Raw genomic sequence first — 22,262 nt, forward strand, 5'->3', positions numbered from 1 at the left:
ATTAATTGCATATATTGTTTGTGATGATTGTCTGCTATTAATGGATTTGCATTTCTGAATGCCAAAACAGACTATTGATAACTATACTAGGTAGTAACAGAAGCCTGCACTTCATTTTTCTAAGATCAAGTGAGTGGTGAATAAAAAGAGACCACAATTACAGCATGCCCAGATTCAGAACACTTGTTCATGAAGTTACTGTCTTTTTAAAAAAAATTTCTACTGAAACGGCTGTAGCTTCTTATTTGTTTCCCTTTATTGCTAGATTCATTCTTGTGTTGCTTGGATTATTGTTAAATTAATCGTGATTGGTTTTGTTTGTTATTCCTTCCTTCTTCTTGCCAAAAGTTGTGGAATATGCAGGTAATAAAAAAAAGTAAAACTTGATGGGAAGGATATTTTCTGCCATGCATGTTACACTGCATTGCACTGCTGCTCCAGTTTGTGCAGCCATCTTTGAGCAGACAATAAAACAGGACACCCCACCCCAAAAAAGGGGGGAAGAATCTGACGTCGCAACAACACGACATGCAATCTTGGAGCTCCAGGATCGCAGTCGATATTTTTGCTGCTGGATGGTCCTTTTGGACCTAAACTATCCCGAAGAGACAGTGACAAGGAAGAATACATTCTGCTGATCTCAGGGACAGCGCAATGTCCCTGATTCATGCAGGAGAATCTCTTTTTGCCAGTGACAGAAGTGCAGCCATTGAAGCTGTTGAAGTTGGGACAGCTCTAGAATGGGAGGAAAACGGAAAGAGAAAGTGTGTCCATCTGGTGAGGAAATATTATTATAAAAGAGACTACCCCAAAAAAATTAAATTTGAAAACAGAAGAGAACAAGCAGCGAAATTAAGCTACATTAGACAGTGTGTTATCCTTTTTTTAATTTTCTTTTACGGATGGAACTTTTGCAAATGTTTCCTATTCTTTAAATTGAATGGATTAGTTTTTCTCCTACTACTTTTTATATTCTTTTTTTTTTTTTATACCTATGGATTAAAATCTTTTTCCTTATTTTTATAATGCTGGATTGGAATGGGTTTTTTTTTGCTCCATTTAAGAATTTTGTTTTCTTTAAGCCTAGAATATAAAGAAGATATAAAAGGAATACAAAGAGGGCTGTAATAACAGAGGGAAAGGAAGTAACTCTGCTACTTGGAGGCTGGAGACTTGGAAGGCTTGGAAATATTGTCTTTTCTTTTTTCTCTTTGATCATTTGACTTTACATTTCAAGGTTCTTCAGCTTGATTACAGAGAGTGATAGTGAGAATAGCATGATTTCTTTATACAGGTGCTCTTCGGGAGCTTTATTGGCAGCTGAAGTGGAGTGAAAACAAAGCCTTATCTTGAAAGATTATAAATGAACTTGCTTTAAATTTAATAAAAAGTTTCGAATGTCAGAGTGGCAGTGTTTACAAGTTGGAACAATGGCGCAACATGAAAAAGAAAACTTAACATTGCAAAAGATTATGTTTGAAATTTGATGGAAAAATTGAGGATGCTCATCAAATGTAGAAAGTGGAGGCCAGGGGGGAAGGAGCCAACGTCACGACAATATGGATGTGCGGTCCCAATACTTTTGCCACTGGGTGGTCCAATCGGACCTAAACCGTCCCGCAGATATAGTGAACATGAAGAATATGTCTTGCTGATCTCAGGGACATCGCAAAGTCCATGATTGATGCAAGAGAAGTTCTTCAAGTTGGCGACAAAAAATCCAGCCAAGGCTGATGAAGTCGGGGCAGCTCCAAAACGGAAGGATACGGAAAGAGAAAGTGTTTCCAGCTGATGAGCAATTTTTACCGTTTTAAAAGAGACTGCCTATAAAAAACTTAAAATTAATTTAAATTGGAGAACAGAAGAAATAAGTGGCGGGATTAAGTTTGGTATGCTTTTGGACAGTGGGTTATCTTACTTTTTAAATGCTATGTTCATGGATGGAATTTATGTAAGCCTTTTAAAATGAATAGATTCAGTTTTCTTCTATTTTTTCTCTTTTATTATTCTTTGTAACCTGTGGACTAAAATTCTCTTTCATTACTGTGGGTGTTTTTCTAACGCATTCAAGAATCGGACTTTTTTTAACTTGAAATACAAAAAAGATATAAAAAGAAACAAAGAAAATTTCAACAATAACCCTGTACTCGGAGGCTTGAGGTTTGTGTATTGGAAACGAAACACTTTTACTTTTCTTACTGATTATCCTGGCTTGGCACGTCAAGGTTTCACTGTTTGTTTATAGAGAGTGATAAGAAGAAAAGCATTCAGATGTCTCTTTGAAGTATATCTTTAACCAGAGAAAAGTGAAAATAAAATTTTATTGTGAATCTATGCTTAATCTTGTAAAAACCTTCCAAGCTAGAGCAGCAGTGTTTGTTAGCTGGAGATAATGGCACAACTTCAACAGCAAAAAGAAACTTTAAGCCTGCAAAAGATATTCTTAGAAATTCAGAAATTATCAAACATACTTGAGAGGATGGAGAAGAAGTTGGAAGACTTAGAGCATCTAACAGTAAAATATGATGAAGAAGTTGGAGATCTTTATCAAGTGGAAAAAGTGGAGGTTAGAATCCTAAAAACCAAAGAGAAAAATGACCATAAAAATTAAATCTGCTGATATTTATGGTGATTGGTTTGTTTCTGGAAATGGAAAGAGTGGAATACTGAAAGAGGAATTAAATGGGGGGGAACTCTACCCCAGATGGCAAGACACAGAAAAAGAAAAAAACAAAAGAATGTATGGATTTAAAGAGAGAAATTTTATTAGCAACATCATTGATAACACTACTTACAATTAAAGATAAGCTGATTAAGGAAACAGAAGAAGGGCATCGAAATTACCTAAGATATTTTATAAGCAAGGAGTTGCTAAGAGGAGTCCATACAAATTTGATTAAGGAGATAATTAGAGGACTGACGCCACAAATGGTAGAAGACATGAGACTGTTTTGCTACTGGAAAGATACAGGTTGATAGATGGAAGTGTATAATTTAAAACTAGTTAAACTTAGTGAAATTTAGTGACAATAGATATAGTTAAATAAATAATTGATAATGATAATAATGTATACAATGTGTAGTGTTATAAGTAATAATTGGATATGAATATTGAATGGTACCCATGAAAGGAAGATTAGAAATCCTTTTGTATTATATATAAAGGTTAATAAAAAAGAATTAAGTTAGATTCAGTTAAGTCTTGATTATTAAGGGGGGAAATGTTATGATACAGGATATAGTCAAATAAAGGAGGGATAATGATAACAACACACACACACATACATACATACATACATACATACATACATACATCATATATATATATGATTTCTTTTACAACCCCCGGTATGCCCAAATATGGGAGGAAGATCACTACTTCCATTCTCTGTCCTTCGGCTCGTCACAAGAGACCATCCAGGCAGAATATTTTTACTGTTGCCTTTTGGTTACATTTTATGCTGATAACGGATAAGAGCCTGTGGCCTAATGGCTAAGAAGTCTGCCTAGTATGTAATATAGCCCAGGTTCAAATCCCAGTAAGGGTATGGCTAGCTGATGAGAGCTAAATAGCTTGAAATAGATCTATACTAGTCTCCCTTTATTTATTTATCAGCACAAATATAAATATACACACACACACACACACACACACACATATATGTGTGTGTGTGTGTGTTTGCGCACGCGCGTGCGCGTGTGTGTTTGTATGGGTACAACATAAGGAAACTGGATGTAAATTGTAAACAGTGATTTGGAAAGTAGGATTAGAAAATTTTATTACTAAATATTATGGATGTTTAGCTAGAATAGGACATAAGGATTCGGTGTTATTGGAGGATTTTAGAAATAGTAAATGAAATGCCAGTATGTATTTATGTATTAAATCTTGGTATATTTTATGATGAAGGACGTTTAAACAATTATAGTCAAATGAAAGTGGAGGTATGATGATGGTAACGTATAAATATCTGAGTTAAAATACTTGAGTTAATATGAATTATGCTTGATGACTATGGAAGAGATGCATGAAAGTCTTTTGTAACCAACTGATACACTTTCTACAGTATGTAAAAAAGGAAGATTTTTTGTGTTGTGTTAGTTTTGAAAATAAAATAAAAATATAAAAAAAAAGAAAGTGGAGGTCAGAGTTCTAAAAACTGAAGGAAAAATAAAGAGACAAGAAAATTGTTGATACTGACAGTGAACTGAGCATGGTTGGAAATGGAAAGAGTGGAATATGGAAAGGGGAGATAGATGGACTGGAGCTCTACCCCAGATTTCAAAGTATAGAAGAAGAAGAAAAAGAAAGAATTGATGGAGCTAAGGAGAGAAATCTTGTGATAACCAAAGATAAGCTGATCGAAGAAGCAGATGGAGGGTTTTGAGCTTATTTAAGATATGCAATAAGCAATAAGTTGCGAAGAGAAGTCCATAGAAAACTTACTAAGGAAATAACCAGAATATTAATGCCACAAATGGCAAGAGACATAAGACTGCACTATTACTGGAAAGACACAGCTTAATGTAATGAAAGCTTATAATAAAAAAATTAAGTCAAATTTACTTAAATTTAGAGCATTATGTATAAAATGAAGTGATAATGGATATAGTTAAATAATTGATGGATAATGATAATAATGCATATATATGTATTGGTTTGATAAGAGGAAATTTGATATAAATTGCAAATGGTGACTACGAAAGGAGGTTTCGAAACTCTGTTATTAAATATAACCAATTTTTATTTAGAACATGTTATAAAGATGTAATGTTACTGGATGATATTGGGTTCATTATCCAATATTATGGACCCATAATATTGGATAATGTGGTTTTATCATTATCCATTATATGTGGTTTGGCTTTAAATCTGGAATATTTTATATAAAAGGACGTAAAAACAATTATAGTCAAATGAAGGTTGAGGTATGATGATAGTAATATATATAAATATATTTGATTTCAAATATATGATTTGATATGAATTGTAGGTGATGACTGTGGAAGGGATGCACGGACATTTTTGTAACCAATCGACACACTTTCTACAATTTGTAATGGAAGATGGTTTTGTGGGTGGGGGTGTGTGTTTGTTTGTGTTTATTCAAAAATAAAATAAAAATCTTTATTTAAAAAAAACAGACAAAAAAGTGAGGCCCAGCAGAGGAATGTTCCCTGTTGAAGTTTGGATGGATTCCTTGTTTTACCCAGCAGCTTTCTTTCAACAGAAATCTCTCTTTGGCTTACTATGCATGCACAGAAATGAAACAAAAGTATCTAGAAACCAAGCACATCTTGGATGTGATTCTTACGAAGCCTTCTTTGTTGGTAGCATTGTATAATCAAGAGAGAGAAAGAGAGAGGGTGTTTTAATTTTTAAACATATATTTTAATCTCAGAATGCTTCTGAAAATGCTAGTGTTAGAGAGTCATGCACATCCCACACATGAATTAGGAGATTCTGTTCCTCTCTAATTTTTTTCTTTTCAATTTACTTCTTTCACTGGAAATGATAAAGAATGTCAGGATATTTTGACTTACACTTATTGTACCTTTAATACCGCATGCATGAATGTCTCTTTCAAAATAATGCTGCCCCTTTGCTGTTCAACTTGACATTTCCTGATTTAGTAAGGAACAAAGTAAAAAAGAGAAGTAATCTGTTAGTAGTCAAGGGAAACAATTTTGAGATACCCGTGTCTCAGGTCAGAGCCATTAATCAGCACACTTCTTGGTGGCCCATGTAATAGCTTGCTTTGACTGTCGTTTTTCTGACAAGTAGATTTGACATGTGCAGAGGCACAAACCTAGTGCAAAGCTTAAGTTATGTAATTTGATTTTTTTTAATTCTTTCTTGATTTTATAACTGTAGAACTTGATAATACACATGTTGCCCTCTGAACATTTCTTTGTAAAACACATTCGTGTTTGATCTAGATTAGCTTGTTTAATATTGTCAAATTGATTTTTCAGTAAAAAGGTGAATATTGTGTATTTTAGCTTTTCCAGGAAGGTTCATGTGAGGAAGCCTCACAATTAGTAGAAGCTTTTTACATACCATTTACCCTTCCTTATCCAGAGGTGGGTTCCTACCGGTTCGGACCGATTCGGCTGAATAGGTAGTAACCTGGGGGCCTGGGTAGCTGGAACCGGCAGCAACCCAGGCCTGCCATGCCCTGAACTGGTTCCCCAGTCACTCACCCTGCCCACCTGCCCCATCCGGTCACTCCTCACCTCCTGGGCGTCTTGCCTGTCTAAGCTGCCCGTCCTGCGCTCCAACTAAGCTGCCTCCTCCGCTTACAGATAAGTCTCGTTAGCCCTCCCTCTTCCCTGGAGCTTGCTGCATTCCACCACCACCACTATCCCCACTGGGCTCACAACCTTACTTCCCCTGCCCTTTCCAGGATCCCCACCCACCCATTTTGGCTCCCAGGGGGCTTCAGGGAGGCGTGCTAGGTCCAAAATAGGGTGTGTGGGGTACCTAGCAAGCCTCCCTGCAGCCCCTTGGGAGCAAAAATGGGCTCCTGGTGGGGGGGACTTCAAGGGAGAAAGAAAGAAAGAAATCCTCACCGTTTGGGGATCCCCAAGTGCATGGAGCACAGGTCTTCAAACTTGGCAACTTTAAGATTTGTGGACTTCAACTGCCAGAATTCAGCTCTGCTGGCTGGAGAATTCTGGGAGTTGAAGTCCACAAGTCTTAAAGTTGCCAAATTTGAAGACCTCTGGCATGGAGCTTGAGTTGAGACCTTACCCTTGCTCAGGCTAAGCTAATCAATAGTGGAGCTCTAAGAATGCCAGATGGGCATGTTCTCAGTTTCAAAATGTCTGGCTTTTCTTCCTCCTACCAAAGACCTTCTGGGGTTCTTCACAGAAAGGGAGAAAGGGAGGGAGGGAGGGAGGGAGGGAGAGAGAAAGAGGGAAGGGAAATTGAATGACTTAGGGAGGGAGGAAGAGAAAAAGGAGAGGAAGGAAGGACCACAAATCTGGCACTAGATGCAGCTTCAGAGGATGCTTTGAAACAGCACAGCAATCTAGGGAAAGGATCTCAGAGGTCATCTAGTCCAACCCCCTGCTCCAGCAGGAGACCTTATATCATCTTGGTTATTTTGGTGCCTCTAACACAGAGGACAAATTCCCAGAAATCCCCGGTCATTCCCAACCTCTCCCACCAGTAAAAAAGAAACCTTGAGCAAAAACTTCATGCAGTACTAAAAAGAATAGAAAAAGGGGCTGCTGTGTTTTGTTTAGTGGACTGCTAAATTGGCAAAATGGATGGCTAAATTGGCCACTCCCACCCAGTCACATGACTGCCAAGCCATGCCCACAAAATATGCCATACCCACAGAACCGGTAGTAAAAAAAATTGAAACCCACCACTGTCCTTATCTGATGGTTATGTTAAAAGACTCCCCTGCAAAATTTACATACTATTGATTTTCTTTGTTATATTGATACACTGTTTTTACATGGCATGACAAAATTATAATGAAAGCATTTTAGTTTAAACTTTAGTGCATTTGTTAAAATTACTGAATTGGTACCAATTAAAAATTCTTCAGACAGATAATATTAGATGAGAAGTGAAAACTAAACTTTTTGTTTTTGTGTTGCCTTATGTTATTTTGATGTCTGTGATCTGGAGAAACAGAATTTCCACTTATAGAATGTGTGTGTTTGTGTGTGTGTGTATGTATATGTGTATGTATGTATGTATGTATGTATGTATGTATGTATGTATGTATGTATGTTGGAGCTGCCACCAGACTCCGACAGCGAGGGGCCCTATGAGTCGGCTCTGGAGGATGTGGAGGACCCTGGACAGGGTTCCGACTCTGAGCAGGGCACAGAGAGACTGGTTGGCCACCAGGTGGCGCCTGAGCCTCGGACCAGTGGGGAGGAGACAAGGGAGAGTGATCAAGAAGCCAGCAGTGAGTTGTTCCTGGATGCACGCCATCGAAGAGGTACTAGGCGTCAGGAACAATTACGCAATTACATGAGGTAATTGCGCTCAGCTGGTGGTCATTAGGCTCCTCTGCAGACTATAAAATAAGACTGCTTGTGCACACACCCCTCTTGCAGAAGTCAATACATTGACTAAAGAGAACTGTTGTAACTAACTTGGCAGGCTGGATTGCTGCCAAGATTTGTCTGAATTGCTGCCAAGGTTTGTTGAGTTGCTGCCAAGGTGTGTCTGAGTTGCTGCCAAGGTCCTTATCTGTTTGTTTGCTTGGCTTTCAGCCACCAAGAGTTTGGCTTCTTGCTATTAAAAGTACATTCTAGTTAAGCTTGTCTCGGCATTTGTCACTGGACGGAGGGGATCAGAACATGTGTGTGTGTGTGTGTGTGTGTGTGTGTACATACACACACAGATACACACATACTTACACACACACACCCGCACACACATGCATATACATATACCCCTTTTTGTCTTAAAAATTTATAGCGTAAATTAAAAACTTTCTCTGTTCTCTCTTCTTAGGCAATTAGTGGATAAGTAATTATCTTGATGCATTTAATAAAGCAAGCTTCTGGAAGTAAATTTTTGTGCAAAAATAGCATCATGATTGTTTTCCTATCCTGTGCAATTATGTTGAATTATATGACTTATTTTTATTACTAAATATTTATATTTCTATGCTGCCTTTTAGCCAAGGCAATTTGCAACTAATTTTAAAAGCATGGTAAGGTAAACATGGTAAATGTGTAAATCTTCATGTCTTTGCTGAGCTATATAATTTTTCATCACAATTATCACTATATAAGAAAATGTGTACTTCCATGCTTCAATGAATATATCAATAGTCCAATAACTTTATATCAAGTTGCATAGTCTGTTTGCAGGCCTATATCAAAGTTTAAGACACTCCTTGGGAAGCAGTTTTTTGTATGAATAGTTTTAAACAGTTCTCACTTAGATGAAGTATTGAAAATAAAAATCCCCCAGCAAGTAAATTTGTAAGGAGACAAGGCAACCCTTAACCTAAATCAGCTTATACAGAAGCAGCCTCGGTTTCAGCTAAATCCTACTTCTTTTCACACATTCTATTTGTTCCCTCAAAAAGTAAATCCATTGGGGGGGGGGGGGGTGGGCAGGACTAGGAGGATTCTTAGTAATTGAAAAGCCTTCCCATACATTTTTTTCCCCAAGTCTTTAAGCATCAGACAGCAGGTTAAGTAAAATCACTGTGTGAGGTTAAGTCAGATTAACATGGCCCATCCCAACCTATAAATTTATCAAGCATGTTTCTGGCTGCGGTCGATGATAGGAATGGCTTCAATGGCTGCAATAAACAAATAGTAATCGGGGCAGTGGTGGGATTCAGCCAGTTCGCACCTATTCGGGAGAACCGGTTCTTAACTTTCTAAGCAGTTCAGAAAACTGGTTGTTGGAAGATATCTTCTTTTGGTTTTTTTTCCGCTTTACAGGGCTAATCCTGTTCGGAAGGCAGGAAGGAAACATTCTGGTGTTGTTTCCAGCTTAATCTTTATTGCCCTGCTTACAGAAACTGCCTCTCCGGTTAACCTTATTACATTGTAACAGCTAAGGCAAAGTGCCCATCAACCTGAGTAATGTTGAGTTGGCCACGCCCACATGGTCACATGACCACTAAGCCCCGCCTACCCACCTGGTCATTAGGCCAGAGAACCGGTTGTTAAATTATTTGAATCCCACTACTGAATCGGGGGTAGAAGTATCTTTAAAAGCTTTTTTTTTTTTAATCATCTGCTGGATTTTCCTCCTTATGCTACAGCAGATTTTGTTATTGTCCTGGTATATTGAGTACATCACTAAGTTGTTGTTAGTTGCGAAGTCGTGACCCACCCATTGCAACCCCATGGACAACGTTCCTCCAGGCCTTCCTGTCCTCTACCATCCCCCGGAGTCCATTTAAGCTCACACCTACTGCTTCAGTGACTCCATCCAGCCACCTCATTCTCTGTCGTCCACTTCTTCTTTTGCCCTCAATCTTTCCCAGCATTAGGCTTTCCTTCCTTCTCATTAGGTGGCCAAAGTATTTGAGTTTCATCTTCAGGATCTGGCCTTCTAAAGAGCAGTCAGCAGTCACTAAGTAGATTCACACATATACTACCAACTGTAGTGTCTGGGTTTATACAGCCAAAATGAAACAAATTGCAGTTTTAACATGCATTAGTTTTCTTTTGTTCTGTCAGATACCCAAGAATTTATTATACTCAGATATAAGTCTAAAGAGTGGTAATTTAATGGTACTGAAAAGAAATCTTGCTTTCAAATACAATAAAGGTTACCTGGCAATGCATAACTATTTTATTACGCAAAAATCTCTAAAAGTGAGCCCGGCGAAAACACATTTCTAAATACAAACTACTGTTTATTCTCCACATGCCAGCAGCATTTTACTGGGCTTGAAGATTAGAAGGCAGGTCACACTGAGACAAACTTAATGGAGGTGGCACAGTGGTTAGGGTGCAGTACTGCAGGCCACTTCAGCTGACTGTTATCTGCAGTTCAGCGGTTCAAATCTCACCGGCTCAAGGTTGACTCAGCCTTCCATCCTTCCGAGGTGGGTGAAATGAGGACCCAGATTGTTGTTGGGGGCGATATGCTGACTCTGTAAACTGCTTAGAGAGGGCTGAAAGCCCTATGAAGCGGTATATAAGTCTAACTGCTATTGCTATTGCTATTGGTGCTGGAAATGCCTTGTTCTTTTAAGAATTATAAAATCCTGAGTGTGGGTCAGGGGAACTGTCAAAACCACTTTATGTTTGTGTGTTAAATAATTTCTTTTCTCAAGGAAAAATGTGTCTTTTGTTTTCCTTTCTAGGAAGTTATAGAAGCTATTGCTGAATGTGCATTTAAGACATCTCCTTTCCCTATACTCCTATCTTTTGAGAATCATGTGGATTCGTAAGTAATTTAGACATTTGTATAAATATATATATATTTTAGTCAGTGATGTGCAGTTTCCTATATGGATGATTTCTACTCATGAAGCAGAAGTTTCTTTTACTTTCTCCCCTGGTCTAAAAAAAGTCTTTGGGGAGTCCCTTCCTGCAGTAGGTTGCTGCTAGCAGTTTCCCTGCATGTTAATTGTTGGTATGGTTTTTACCTGAAAATTAGACAGGGTCTTATTTTCTTTTGACATCCACCCACCCACCCCCGAAAAAAGCACTATTATTTTTATTTTGGGGAGGTCTTATTAATTTTGAGGTGCAGGAGGTGGCGAGCGTGGTCACCTCATGACTGCTGCTGTGCTGCAATATTTTCAGGGGAGGGCTTATTTTAGCGCATGCGCTTAAAAGCACATTTGGGCTTATTATCAGGGGAGAACTTATTTTCGGGGAAACAGGGTAGTATGGTTCTTCCTCCTCCTCCCCCCCCCATTTAATTCTTTCTACTTCGTACTATTTGTAAGATACTTAAGAGTCATTTTGGAACTGAGCAGCATATAAAGTGCAGTAGTAAATGACTTAATATATTGGGGATGGGGGAATCCATTTTGCCAAAGAGAAAAGGAAGAATGTAGTTTTCCAGTGCTGGCAATTGAATGCAATGCCATCTTCCAGCAGGTTGCAATAGATAAGATCTATCAATAATATTTGAGTGTTGTAGATTTTTGCTGCAGGTAAAGAAATATGTGTTTAATTGTAATGTAGCTCTTTTGCATGAATATTTCTATTGGAAGTAGATCAATATAAATATTTTTAACAGTAATGTGACAATAATTTTCTGAATTCTCTTAAGCACATCGATTTTTGTATGTATATGAAGTTCATTTTTTCCTTTTATCATTATTAATAACAAACTGCAAATGAGAACCTGTATTGTGCTGATTACTGTAAACATGTGGCAAGAAGGCTGTTGTTGATTCAGATTAATAGTGTAATGACTTTAGATCACCAAGTACAATTTAGAATGATAGGATCAGAAAATTTCACCTCTTCATCTAGTTAAGGGTATTATGTCCTCCATTTCTAGCATTATAAAAAAAGCCTTATTTAATTTAACAATTTCTTTCATTTTTAGCCCTAAACAGCAGGCAAAAATGGCAGAATATTGCAGATTAATATTTGGAGATGGCTTGCTGATGGAACCACTAGAAAAATACCCAGTAAGTACCTTTTTATTTATTTAGCTTTGTTGACTATTTGACTACATCAAGTAATATTTGATGTAGAAGTTTTAAGTGTCTGTGATTCCTTCCTATCTTCCAACTTAATGAATTTCTTCATGGGGAATATCTGGTTTTATTTATTTATTTATTTTTAGGCAATTGAGAGTTGAAGGGAATATATGTTTGAAATATATTTGAAGCACATACCCCTCTTGTAAAATGTATGAGTTCACAAGAAAAAAATGTAGCAGGGTCTTATAAATGGAATCTTTTTTAGTTGTTTTACTTTGCTGTAAAGTAGAGTTCATTTCCCAAAATATTATTTATTTGGGTTGAGGACCAAAATAATTGTATCAAAACTGTAAGAAGGTACATTCGGGGTTTGTTTTGTTTTGTTTTGTTTTGTTTTGAGGATTTGAATTCATTCCTAAGCAGTCTCTTAACCTTATCCTATCCATTCCAAATCTACCTGTGAAAGCTTAACAAAGACTATAATCTTCTTTGTAAGCTGCTCCAGCAAAAATGCTTCAATGTAATTTAAATTGTTTTTTGGTGGTTGAGTAGTTTTGTGTCCCAGGTGGAATCAAACACATAAAGCCAGAGAGGTATAACAACAGCAAGTGGTATTTACTAGGATACTAAAGATTTTTTTAAAAAAATCATACATTCTGGTGATATGAGTTCCTCCAGATCTCTCTTTGCTAAACAATTATTTTGTGCCATTGACAAGTGAGTTGTTTGTGGTATCTCGCATATACAAGGGATCTTGTGCTATGTAGTCACTTAAGATTTATGGAATCCAGTCTTTTTCTTGCTGCTCAAATATTCGTTGTACAGTAACGATGAGAGGGCTGTTAATAAATAGTAGGAATGGCCCTGCTAAATCAGTAATCCAACCTAGCATTCTGTTTACACAAAGTGATCAACCATATCCCTTCACAAAGGCCACATTTATTGATAGAGAGGGAATAGATTTCCTCCCTGGTTACTCCATAACTGATATCTGTGGTATGTTCCCCCTGATATGAAGTTAACAGACAGCCACCAGGATTAGTAAACTCTAGGTAGCCCTATCTTCTATGCACCTGTTTAGTCCCTCTTTAAAATTATCTAAAATGGTAGCAGGAAATTCTACTATATAATTTTAAAATCCTGTTCTGTACTTATGTTCATGTATTATCCTACATTAGCAAGATGCATTAGCAGGGATTTTCATTCACTTATGATCTAGAACACCACCTGAAGACAAGGGGGGGGGGGGGGGGCGATCATTAGAAACATAAAGTGACCACACACAGAAAAACAGGTTAAATTGTCTTTTCTCCCAGGAGATAAATAGCATAGAGCTGGGTAAAAGCAGTAGTACCACATGCTTATAAGATGTGCTTTAAAGACACCGAGAAAAGGAAATTAAAAAGCTAAAGCTTTTTATTTGGAATCATCATGACTATGCAACTCATATTTTATAGAGGAATCCATATAGCACAGCACATATTTTGTATGTTGAAATTACATTTTTAAGGTTAAGGCAGTTTATTGAACAAGAGTGATAATAATGGTATCCCACTCAATGATTCAGTGAATATCTGCTCCCATTAGAGGTTGAAATACAGGACTTTCTATCAGAATTAAAGATGGAAAAGTATCACTGCTAATGGTGTGGAAGGCATATAGTATTATTGTATGTATGTAGAACAAATGTATTGGTGACACGGTGGCTCAGTGGCTGAAATGCTGAGCTTGTCAATCAGAAAGATTGGCAGTTCGGTGGTTCGAATCTCTAGTATTGTGTAACGGAGTGAGCTCCCGTTACTTGTCCCAGCTTCTGCCAATCTAGCAGTTCAAAAGCACGTAAAAAATGCAAGTAGAAAAATAGGGGCCACCTTTGGTGGGAAGGTAACAGCTTTCATGCACCTTCGGCGTTTAGTCATGCCAGCCACATGACCACAGAGACATCTTCAGACAGCGCTGGCTCTTCGACTTTGAAACGGAGATGAGCACCGCCCCCTAGAGCTGGGAACGACTAGCACATATGTGCGAGGGGAACCTTTACCTTAGAACAAATGTGTAGTATGTTGCAGTAGAATGAAAATGTAGCAGGCAGCAAACATTGAGATTAGAACCTGTCTATGGAAGCATACTAAAGCAGCCATTAAAAGAGAAAAATAATCTTAAATAATTAATACAGGTGTATGAGATAGGCTTTGGTTAAATAATTTTTTTCTGTTAAAAGACACGGAAATTAAAAGTAATACTTCTCAAAGAGGTTTCTTAACTACCCTTATCTCTACGATCAGCTCGAACGTGGAATCCCACTTCCTAGCCCAGCGGACCTGATGTACAAAATTCTGGTGAAGAACAAAAAGAAGTCCCAGAAGTCTGCAGATGGGAGCGCGAAGAAGAAGCTTTCAGAACAAGCTTCAAATGCGTGCAGTGACGCATCCAGTGGCTTTGAACCCTCCTCCCCGGGAGCAGGTAAAAATAATGGGATGCTTCTTGTTCTAAAGCCCAGCCATCGATTCGTCTGCTTAATATATTAAATACTAACAAGCAGCCTTGTAGAGATTCCCAGGACTGAGTTAAGGACTTTCCGTAGGCAAAGCAAGCGCCCTGCTGCTTAGTCTAAAATCCTCTTATGGAAGTGCTCATCCCAATGCAGAGAGGGCGGGCAGTTCCTAGGCTCCCCCTTTGCTCTCATTGCGTTTAAAAACTTGAAAGAGCTATCACGAACCTACTTTGTATTTTAATATTATTTCAAAATAAAACAATTTTGTTTACAAACTAGGCATAGTTTGAATAGTCTTAAATGTTTGAGCGGGTTAGCAAATGTGCTTTTCAAGAGGAAGTAAGAGCCCTACATACCAGGTGAAACATTGGCAGTGCCAACTGTAGCTATTGCCCACAGTTTAGGCTGAGCGCAGTCCAGGGAGGCTAAGATGCAAGCCTCATGATTCCTGCCAGCCTTACGCCAGTGTGTCTGACTCCCTGCAGTCTGTTTCCATGACAGCAACATCCCTCTTTTTATGTCATTTGTATCAGTATTGCTCTCAAGTTCTCACTTGTTAGCATCCATTCAGAAGCTTGTTTTTTTTTAAAAATCAGCTTTTAATATCAACTCTAGGAGCTGCCCGCTGAGTCCCCTTCGGGGGAAAAGGGCGGCATATAAATAAAATAAACTTAACTTAAACTTAACTTATAGTAGCAGAACAGTGCCTGTTTCGGTTTATGAAGTCTTCTATGCCAAGAGACATGTCCATGCAATTCATTTGCTCAGAAAAATAAATACCATTTATTTTTGCTTCCTTATCAAATTATTTTGGAACATTTTTGACCAGTAATTTGGTTTCTTGCTTCACAGCATTCTCATTTCATCAGACAAAGAAATATGTTGGTTTTGGTTTTTATTTTACTCCCTCCCCATTTAACAGAACTACTATACTTAGAATGTAAGGTGTGTGGATTTTAAAAATAAATGAAAGATGTGATCACAGATATTTGATGTCATTCCTTTATCCTGATTGCTACTTTATCTCTGCTGAGAAACAGATTCTTTGGAAGGTATATAGTTGCAGATGTCATAGTACCCATTCAGCAGCACTATATCAATAATCAGTTTAGGAATGCAGTTGTCCTTTTGTTATAGTGCTAAGCTTTTCCTTCTATCCCTTTATCATTTCACCTGATTTGAAATGAAGTGTTTCTGTGGGAGTGCACAGTTGCAAAGTCAGAAATCATTTTATCCCAGCTGCTTTACTTTTAACTTGGGGAAACATATTAAGCATAAGACTAAAAAAAAATGCTTTGAATGTCAAATGCTGTGGGTTCACCACAATAACAGACTAGGGAGTCCAATTACCTGTTTCAATATAAAAGCACTTTGCATAGTTGTAGTCAATCATTGTACTAATTGAATAGATAAAGTGATCAGGATAAACAGAAGATATCTGGACAGAGCCTTAATCTCCAAGTACAGATGATAGTTCATAAAGGTACTTTTAAGTTAACAACTCTGTCCACCCCTACTCCTACTCCACCCATCCCACCCCATCCTACCTTTCAAATAAAAAAGGAAGTAAAGTGTAGTAACAACCAGGCTCTTTAAGCCTACTACTATTCCAGCACTCATACATAACTAAGGTCTGTCATCAATCATGTACCTCAAGGAGTTTGCTAAATAAAATAACAACTTTTGATAACATTGATCGGGAAAGCAAGTTTATGTTGGGTGGCATTTATTATTTCTTCTGAAATCTATGCACTGCAACTTTTTGATATAAATCTGTTGGGTCTATCTGAAGGAGAATTGGGAAGAACTATATAGTTTTATTTCAGAAAGTTTTGGCCTTGAATCAGTGATGGGATATGACCGTACTGGGGCATACCGGTGCCTGCTGGAAGCACCAGGTACTGTTCCGGTATGGGTGGGCCCACCTGCCTGCTGCCCTTACCTGTATTTGAGCCGATTGGGGCTTCCGCACACGCGTACGGCGTCTGCACGATGCTCCGCCAAGCAGCTGGAGCATCACGGAGCATCATGGGCGGTAAGTATGCATGTGCGTGCTCCGCACATGCATGTGGTGGACACCCGGCCCCGTTGCACTGTACCAGATGCAACGGGATCCGGAATCCACCACTGCCTTAAACTGCACAAATTCTTTCCACTTCCTCTCAGACTTTGAAGTCAATTATAGAACTTTTATGACTTTGATTCCACACCAACATGTTTCCATGACTCTCAGATTTATAAAGGAAGAGGGGGACAAAGAAAGGAATACCAGTAATGGGCAGGCCTTGGATCTACCAGACCAAATGAACGGGCACAGTATTTTTCACTTCCATATCACTCTTGAGTTACTTTCCTCTTTCAGAATTTGGGGTATGCAGGTTGTGGCTTTATTGTCATTTTATCACTACTAATTATTGACTATTTTGAAAATATTATTTGTTTGTTTATATGCCATATTTGTTAGTTGCCCTAATATTATGGCTGGATACCGTTCAACAAAATGAAACAGTCAAGAAATAATGCAAAAGTAAAATAACAGCCAGTTAAAAAATATAGGAGAAATGTACACGACCCAGTCAAGTAGAGCTGAAAGCTTGTTGGAGAAGGAATATTTCCATTAACTTTTTATGGTTTTCCATTTCTATTGTAGGTTTTTATGGTTTTAATTATTGTGATGTTGTTTGCCATCCACAGTCAATAGGATTGAGGTTGGACAGCTATCGAAATTGAATGAACGGTCGACGGGCCAAAAGCGTGAATGAATAAGTAAATAAATAAAATCTTCCTGAATACAAAAGGGGAGGAAGCTGTCTGACTTCTATATTTTGGAAATACAGAAACTGCCACCAAAAGTTCAATCAATCTTTTTATTACAGTAACAGACCAGCATTAAACATAAAAGCATTAAAAGAGGTCATATCATGAACCCAAAACCCAGAAACCTCAAACAGAAAAAGGGACTCTTAGCAGACCACATCCAGACCAGACAGGCAGAATTAACTGTGGCAAGGTGTAGCTATTATAGCTTGGCCTTGTGCCATATTATAAGGAGCCTGACTAGCACCTTAAAAAAAAGGCTAACAGTGTTGCTAAGAGATTTACTAACGTCCACTATAAGTCATGGCTGATTGAAGATGTATCTACAAATGAGCAGGGGGTGAAATCAATTTTAGGGTGTGTTGAATAATACTGTGTCTATATATTGTATATGTATGTGTGTATTTGTGCATGGATGTGATAAAGCTATGAAGAATGGAAACATTATTTGCATTTACATCTCAGACAAGTGAAAAACCATTTCAATCATCCATGGAAAATAAAACCTTACCTAACAATCTCCATAATAGTAAAAAAAAAAAAAAAAGTGCAAGGAGGGTCATGAAGCTGGGGGGGGGTTGTTTGTTTGCTCGCTTGTCTTAGTCATAGAAGGCATTGTTTTCGGTTGTTTGCTTCATAAATAATTTGGGAGGAAAACATATGTGCAGTAAGTCTTGTAATAATGAATTTGCTCTGAAGCAAAGGTTTGTTTATTAAAAAAAAACGTGTGAATGTTGGTTGATGTTCCCATTAAGATTTCTCTTTGCCAATTAAAATATTGCAGGTGAAGCAGAGATAGAGAGTGACGAGGATGATGACTATGATGATGACTGCAAAAAATCATCAATGGATGAAGTAAGGAGTGAATTATTTTGAAGTATAAATTGTCCTGGTATGACTTGGAAAGATCTCTTCATAATTATCTGCATGACTCAGTATTCTACTGCCATCTTGTGGATAGTAGGAACCCAAACCCAGCCTTAAGTCATATGTCTTTTTTTTTTTTTACTGCTGGTCCAAAATGTATGGAAGAAATTTCCAGTTTTAGGTGAAATTATTTGAAGCATTTTTAACCTTCTGCTGGCATATCCACATCTAGTTCTCCTGTCCATTCATATGTAGAAAACGTCTGGCTCCAATAAGATGAAAATACCCATTAACTTATTTTTTGTCTTGATCACTGTCTTTTGAAAGGGACAAAGATAAGAGAGCTAGAAATTACCCTGATACATGCACAAGCATAATGTTATAGAATTACAATATTTATATGTAAGTTAGTTCACTTAGTAGTAAATAAGAAAGGTAAAATTGTAACTGAAATGTTGTTGGACACATGCTTGTTCAAAAGTACAAAACAAGATGAGGTCCTTCAGATCATTTTATAGCTGTTGCTAAATGAATCTTCTTCTCGCCTTACAGTAATTTCTTTGAGACCATAATAAAGAAATTACTGTAATTGGTGGTGCGGTAGCTCAGCAGTTAAGGTTAAGATCCTGGGCTCGTGAGCTGGAAAGCCAGAAGCCCAGGTTCAAGACTGAGCACCAAATGATGGGATGAGCTCCCGTCCTCACCCCAACTGAGCAATTCGAAAGCATGAAAATGCAAGTAGATAAATAGGTACCTCTACAGTGGAAAGATAATGGTGCTCTGTGACATCAGGCAGACCATATGACAATGGAAATGTCTTTGGACAGAGCTAGCTTTATATCATTGAAATGGAGATGAGCACCATCCCCTATAGCTGATGACTAACGAGGTTAAATCTTCAGGGACTCCTTTACCTTTACCATAACAATATGCAGGATCCATTGCTATCATCCATCCCTTAATTTCCAAACTCCAAATATATGTTTTTAAGAAATAGAAAATCCAGTCTTCCAAGATTCATATATGAAATAATTTCTGTCTACAACTTATTGTAGCACATAATCAGATCATATGGACCACTTTCTCAATAGTCAGTTACAGCTGTTCATTTCTTTTTTTAGAAAGGCATATTGTATAAGAGTCCAATATACACATACTTTTATGAATACTTGTTTAAATCTAGAGTAATGGAAAAGATGGGTGCCAAAAAGGCTTCCTGTTGATATTCACGAACCAGACATTCCACTTCTTTATTCATGTTGCCCTGTCTAATTTAGTATGATCAGCAACCATTTGTAAATATCTTCTATAGAGTTTTTATTTTGGAAATAGGATGCTCGGTCCTTAGTGAGAGCAGATGTTGACATATGTAGGGATGCTGCTCCATATATGCTCTGTTATATAGCTTAGGGCAGAGTTCTCCATTCTTTCCAGGTTGGTGGTCCAGAGCAGGGGGTGGGGATGTGGAAAGAGGAGATCATTTTGTGGGAGAAGCATGTGCATGTCTGAGTACCTGTTGCTTGTGTGAGTGGGGTTGCGAGCGCTCATGTGAGTAGGGCCGCATGTGCCCAAGATGCTTGCATGAGGCCCCGAGCGCCTATGACACTCTTGCTAGTGGGGCCACAAGCCCCCACTATGCTCACTCAAGTGGGGCTATGCATGCACACATGCACACGCCCCAGCCGGCCAGTTACATGGCCCGGTTATGAAAAGACTGTGCCCACAGGTTGAGGAACCCTGGCTTAGGGAACTGAATTAACTCCACAAAGCTGAGTAAGTAAAATAGCAATGGAACTTAGACTTATATACCACTTTACAGTCCTTTACCCCCTTGTCTAAGTGGTTTACAGAATCAGCATATTGCCCGCAACAATCTAGGTGCTCATTTTACCCTCCTCAAAAGGATGGAGGGCTGTGTCAACCTTGAGCCTGATGAGATTCGAACTGCCAATTTGCAGGCAGCTGGTAGTCAGCAGAAGTAGCCTGTAGTACTACATTCTAATCACTGAGCCATCATGTGCCAGTGGTTGGCTTATAAGTATAAGTATAATCTTTATTGTCATTGTACGAGATTGGTTATGTGTACTTCTATATCATATTTTAGATGGTGTATTTGTTTCAAGTTTCATATTTCAAGTTTTAGGATTTAGATGTGTCACTCTGCATTTGAGGTATGGAAACATTTAAAGGAGATGAGCAGAACTGTTCACTCCTGTAGAAGCTCATTCAGTGGTGAAATTCAAAAAAAAATTCTACCAGTTCTGTGAGTGTGGCTTGGTGGGTGTTGCTTGGTAGTCATGTGACCAGGTGGGCATGGCTTGATGGTCATGTGACTGGGTGGATGTGACTGCACAACTGACTCACACACAATGTAAAAGCAGTTGGACTTCACGCAAAATGGCCCCTGCAACAAGCAGGAACCTCACAGGCAATTGGGCACAGTTGATTGTTGCACAGCTGATCGGTAGGAAAAAAAATGCTAAAAAAAAGTTTTAAAAAGTTCCAACCATCACGTGGCACCCAGTGATTGCCACACAGCTGATCGTTAGAACTTAAAAAAAAACTTTTTAAGCATTTTCTTACACTCCCGTTTGGGCAAACTAGCCCAAACCGGTAGCATTTCACCCCTGAGCTCATTCAACCCTCTCATTGAAAAGCGTTCTGGTGTTAATTTTAGTTTTATTCTGTTCTAGGGAACTGCTGGAAGTGAGGCCATGGCTACTGAGGAAATGTCAAACTTAGTCAATTATATACAGCCTGTAAAGTTTGAGTCATTTGAGACATCTAACAGTAAGTATGTGGATTGTTCACTTCTTACCATTTAGTGTTGGTTGGGTGCAGGGGTGGGTTTCTCGCCCCGTTCCAACCGGTTCGGTTGGAACGGGGCCGGCGGCGTCCTCGTGCACGCACGTGGTGCACACATGCGTACTAGCATCTGCGTGACGCTCCAGCTGCTCCTGGACGATCGTGCAGGCGCTGTATGCGTCCTGCGCATGCGTGGAAGCGCAGAACTCGTCAAAACCGGGTAAGGACCGCAGGCGGGCGGGCGCGCCCTTCGCTGTTCCCGGAAGTTACTTACTTCCGGGTTTGGCGACCAACCGGTTCGCAGGGACCGCCGCGAACCGGTTGAAACCCACCCCTGGTTGGGTGTAGCTTGTATCGTCAACCTTTTTTTCCACTTCCAAGACATAGTAGTAAACTGACAAGTTATATAGTGACAACTGTTGGTTAATAGCAGCTTAGTTTCCAAGTTTCATGGAGATGTTTTGGCAGTTCCTCTGTGAGGAGTAAAGGTTTCAGTTTTTTCTACACGACAGCTGTGAAATCTTCTGGCAACTTCTTAAGGAATGCTTTCACTTACAAACTAACAAGCTGGACAGTGTAAACAGGAGAGGAAACTCTCTTCCTCTCAGTTTAAAGAGTCAGGAGAGGTGCAAGGTGGGATTATGTTCCAAGTATTTTTAAAAAGTAGCCCTGTGGTAGTGTTGTGATATGCCACAGTGCCAGGACGGAAGTATTAAATGTTTTAGCTTTGGTTTGATTTAGGGTGCTTTTATTTTCCGCAAAATGTTTTCAATTATATAGGCACAACACAGGACTACGTGTGCACACATTAAATTGTTTTTCTTATTTTTAAAACACTCATTAGAAATTAATGGTCCATACTTAAAATTTCCAGCTGGTTATTGCTAAAACCACCTTGCTGGGAACAAGGTGAAATTTTCTTACTCAGAACAGAACGCCGTTTGAGACTATGTCCTGTTTCACTTCACTTGATAAAGCAGAGAATTGTGACTTTGGATGTTACTTTTTCACAGGAAGCCTGCATCCACTGAATTGCAGTGTGCACTGCTGATAGGAATTATGGCTTCCAGTAGTCTTTCTGTTAGGCAGCCTGTGATATTTGCACTGTGCTCTATTTGCTTTCTCAAAATATGTTTACACTTGACTGAATTTATTATTGGTGATGG

The 22,262-nt window shown here is 38.6% G+C and overlaps 1 protein-coding gene across 1 annotated transcript in view; it reads left to right on the top strand.

The window, feature by feature from the left end:
* The window catches only part of PLCB1 (phospholipase C beta 1), a 199,665-nt gene that overhangs the window by 75,790 nt on the left and 101,613 nt on the right, over window positions 1-22,262 (top strand). Inside the window, exons 9-13 of the mRNA XM_032213013.1 lie at window positions 10,812-10,894; window positions 12,014-12,098; window positions 14,399-14,576; window positions 18,209-18,279; window positions 20,985-21,081. Coding sequence (XP_032068904.1) covers window positions 10,812-10,894; window positions 12,014-12,098; window positions 14,399-14,576; window positions 18,209-18,279; window positions 20,985-21,081 — 514 coding nt within the window. The remainder of the gene's footprint in view (window positions 1-10,811; window positions 10,895-12,013; window positions 12,099-14,398; window positions 14,577-18,208; window positions 18,280-20,984; window positions 21,082-22,262) is intronic.

This window comes from Thamnophis elegans, chromosome 3, assembly GCF_009769535.1.
Source record: "Thamnophis elegans isolate rThaEle1 chromosome 3, rThaEle1.pri, whole genome shotgun sequence".
NCBI lineage: Eukaryota > Metazoa > Chordata > Lepidosauria > Squamata > Colubridae > Thamnophis > Thamnophis elegans.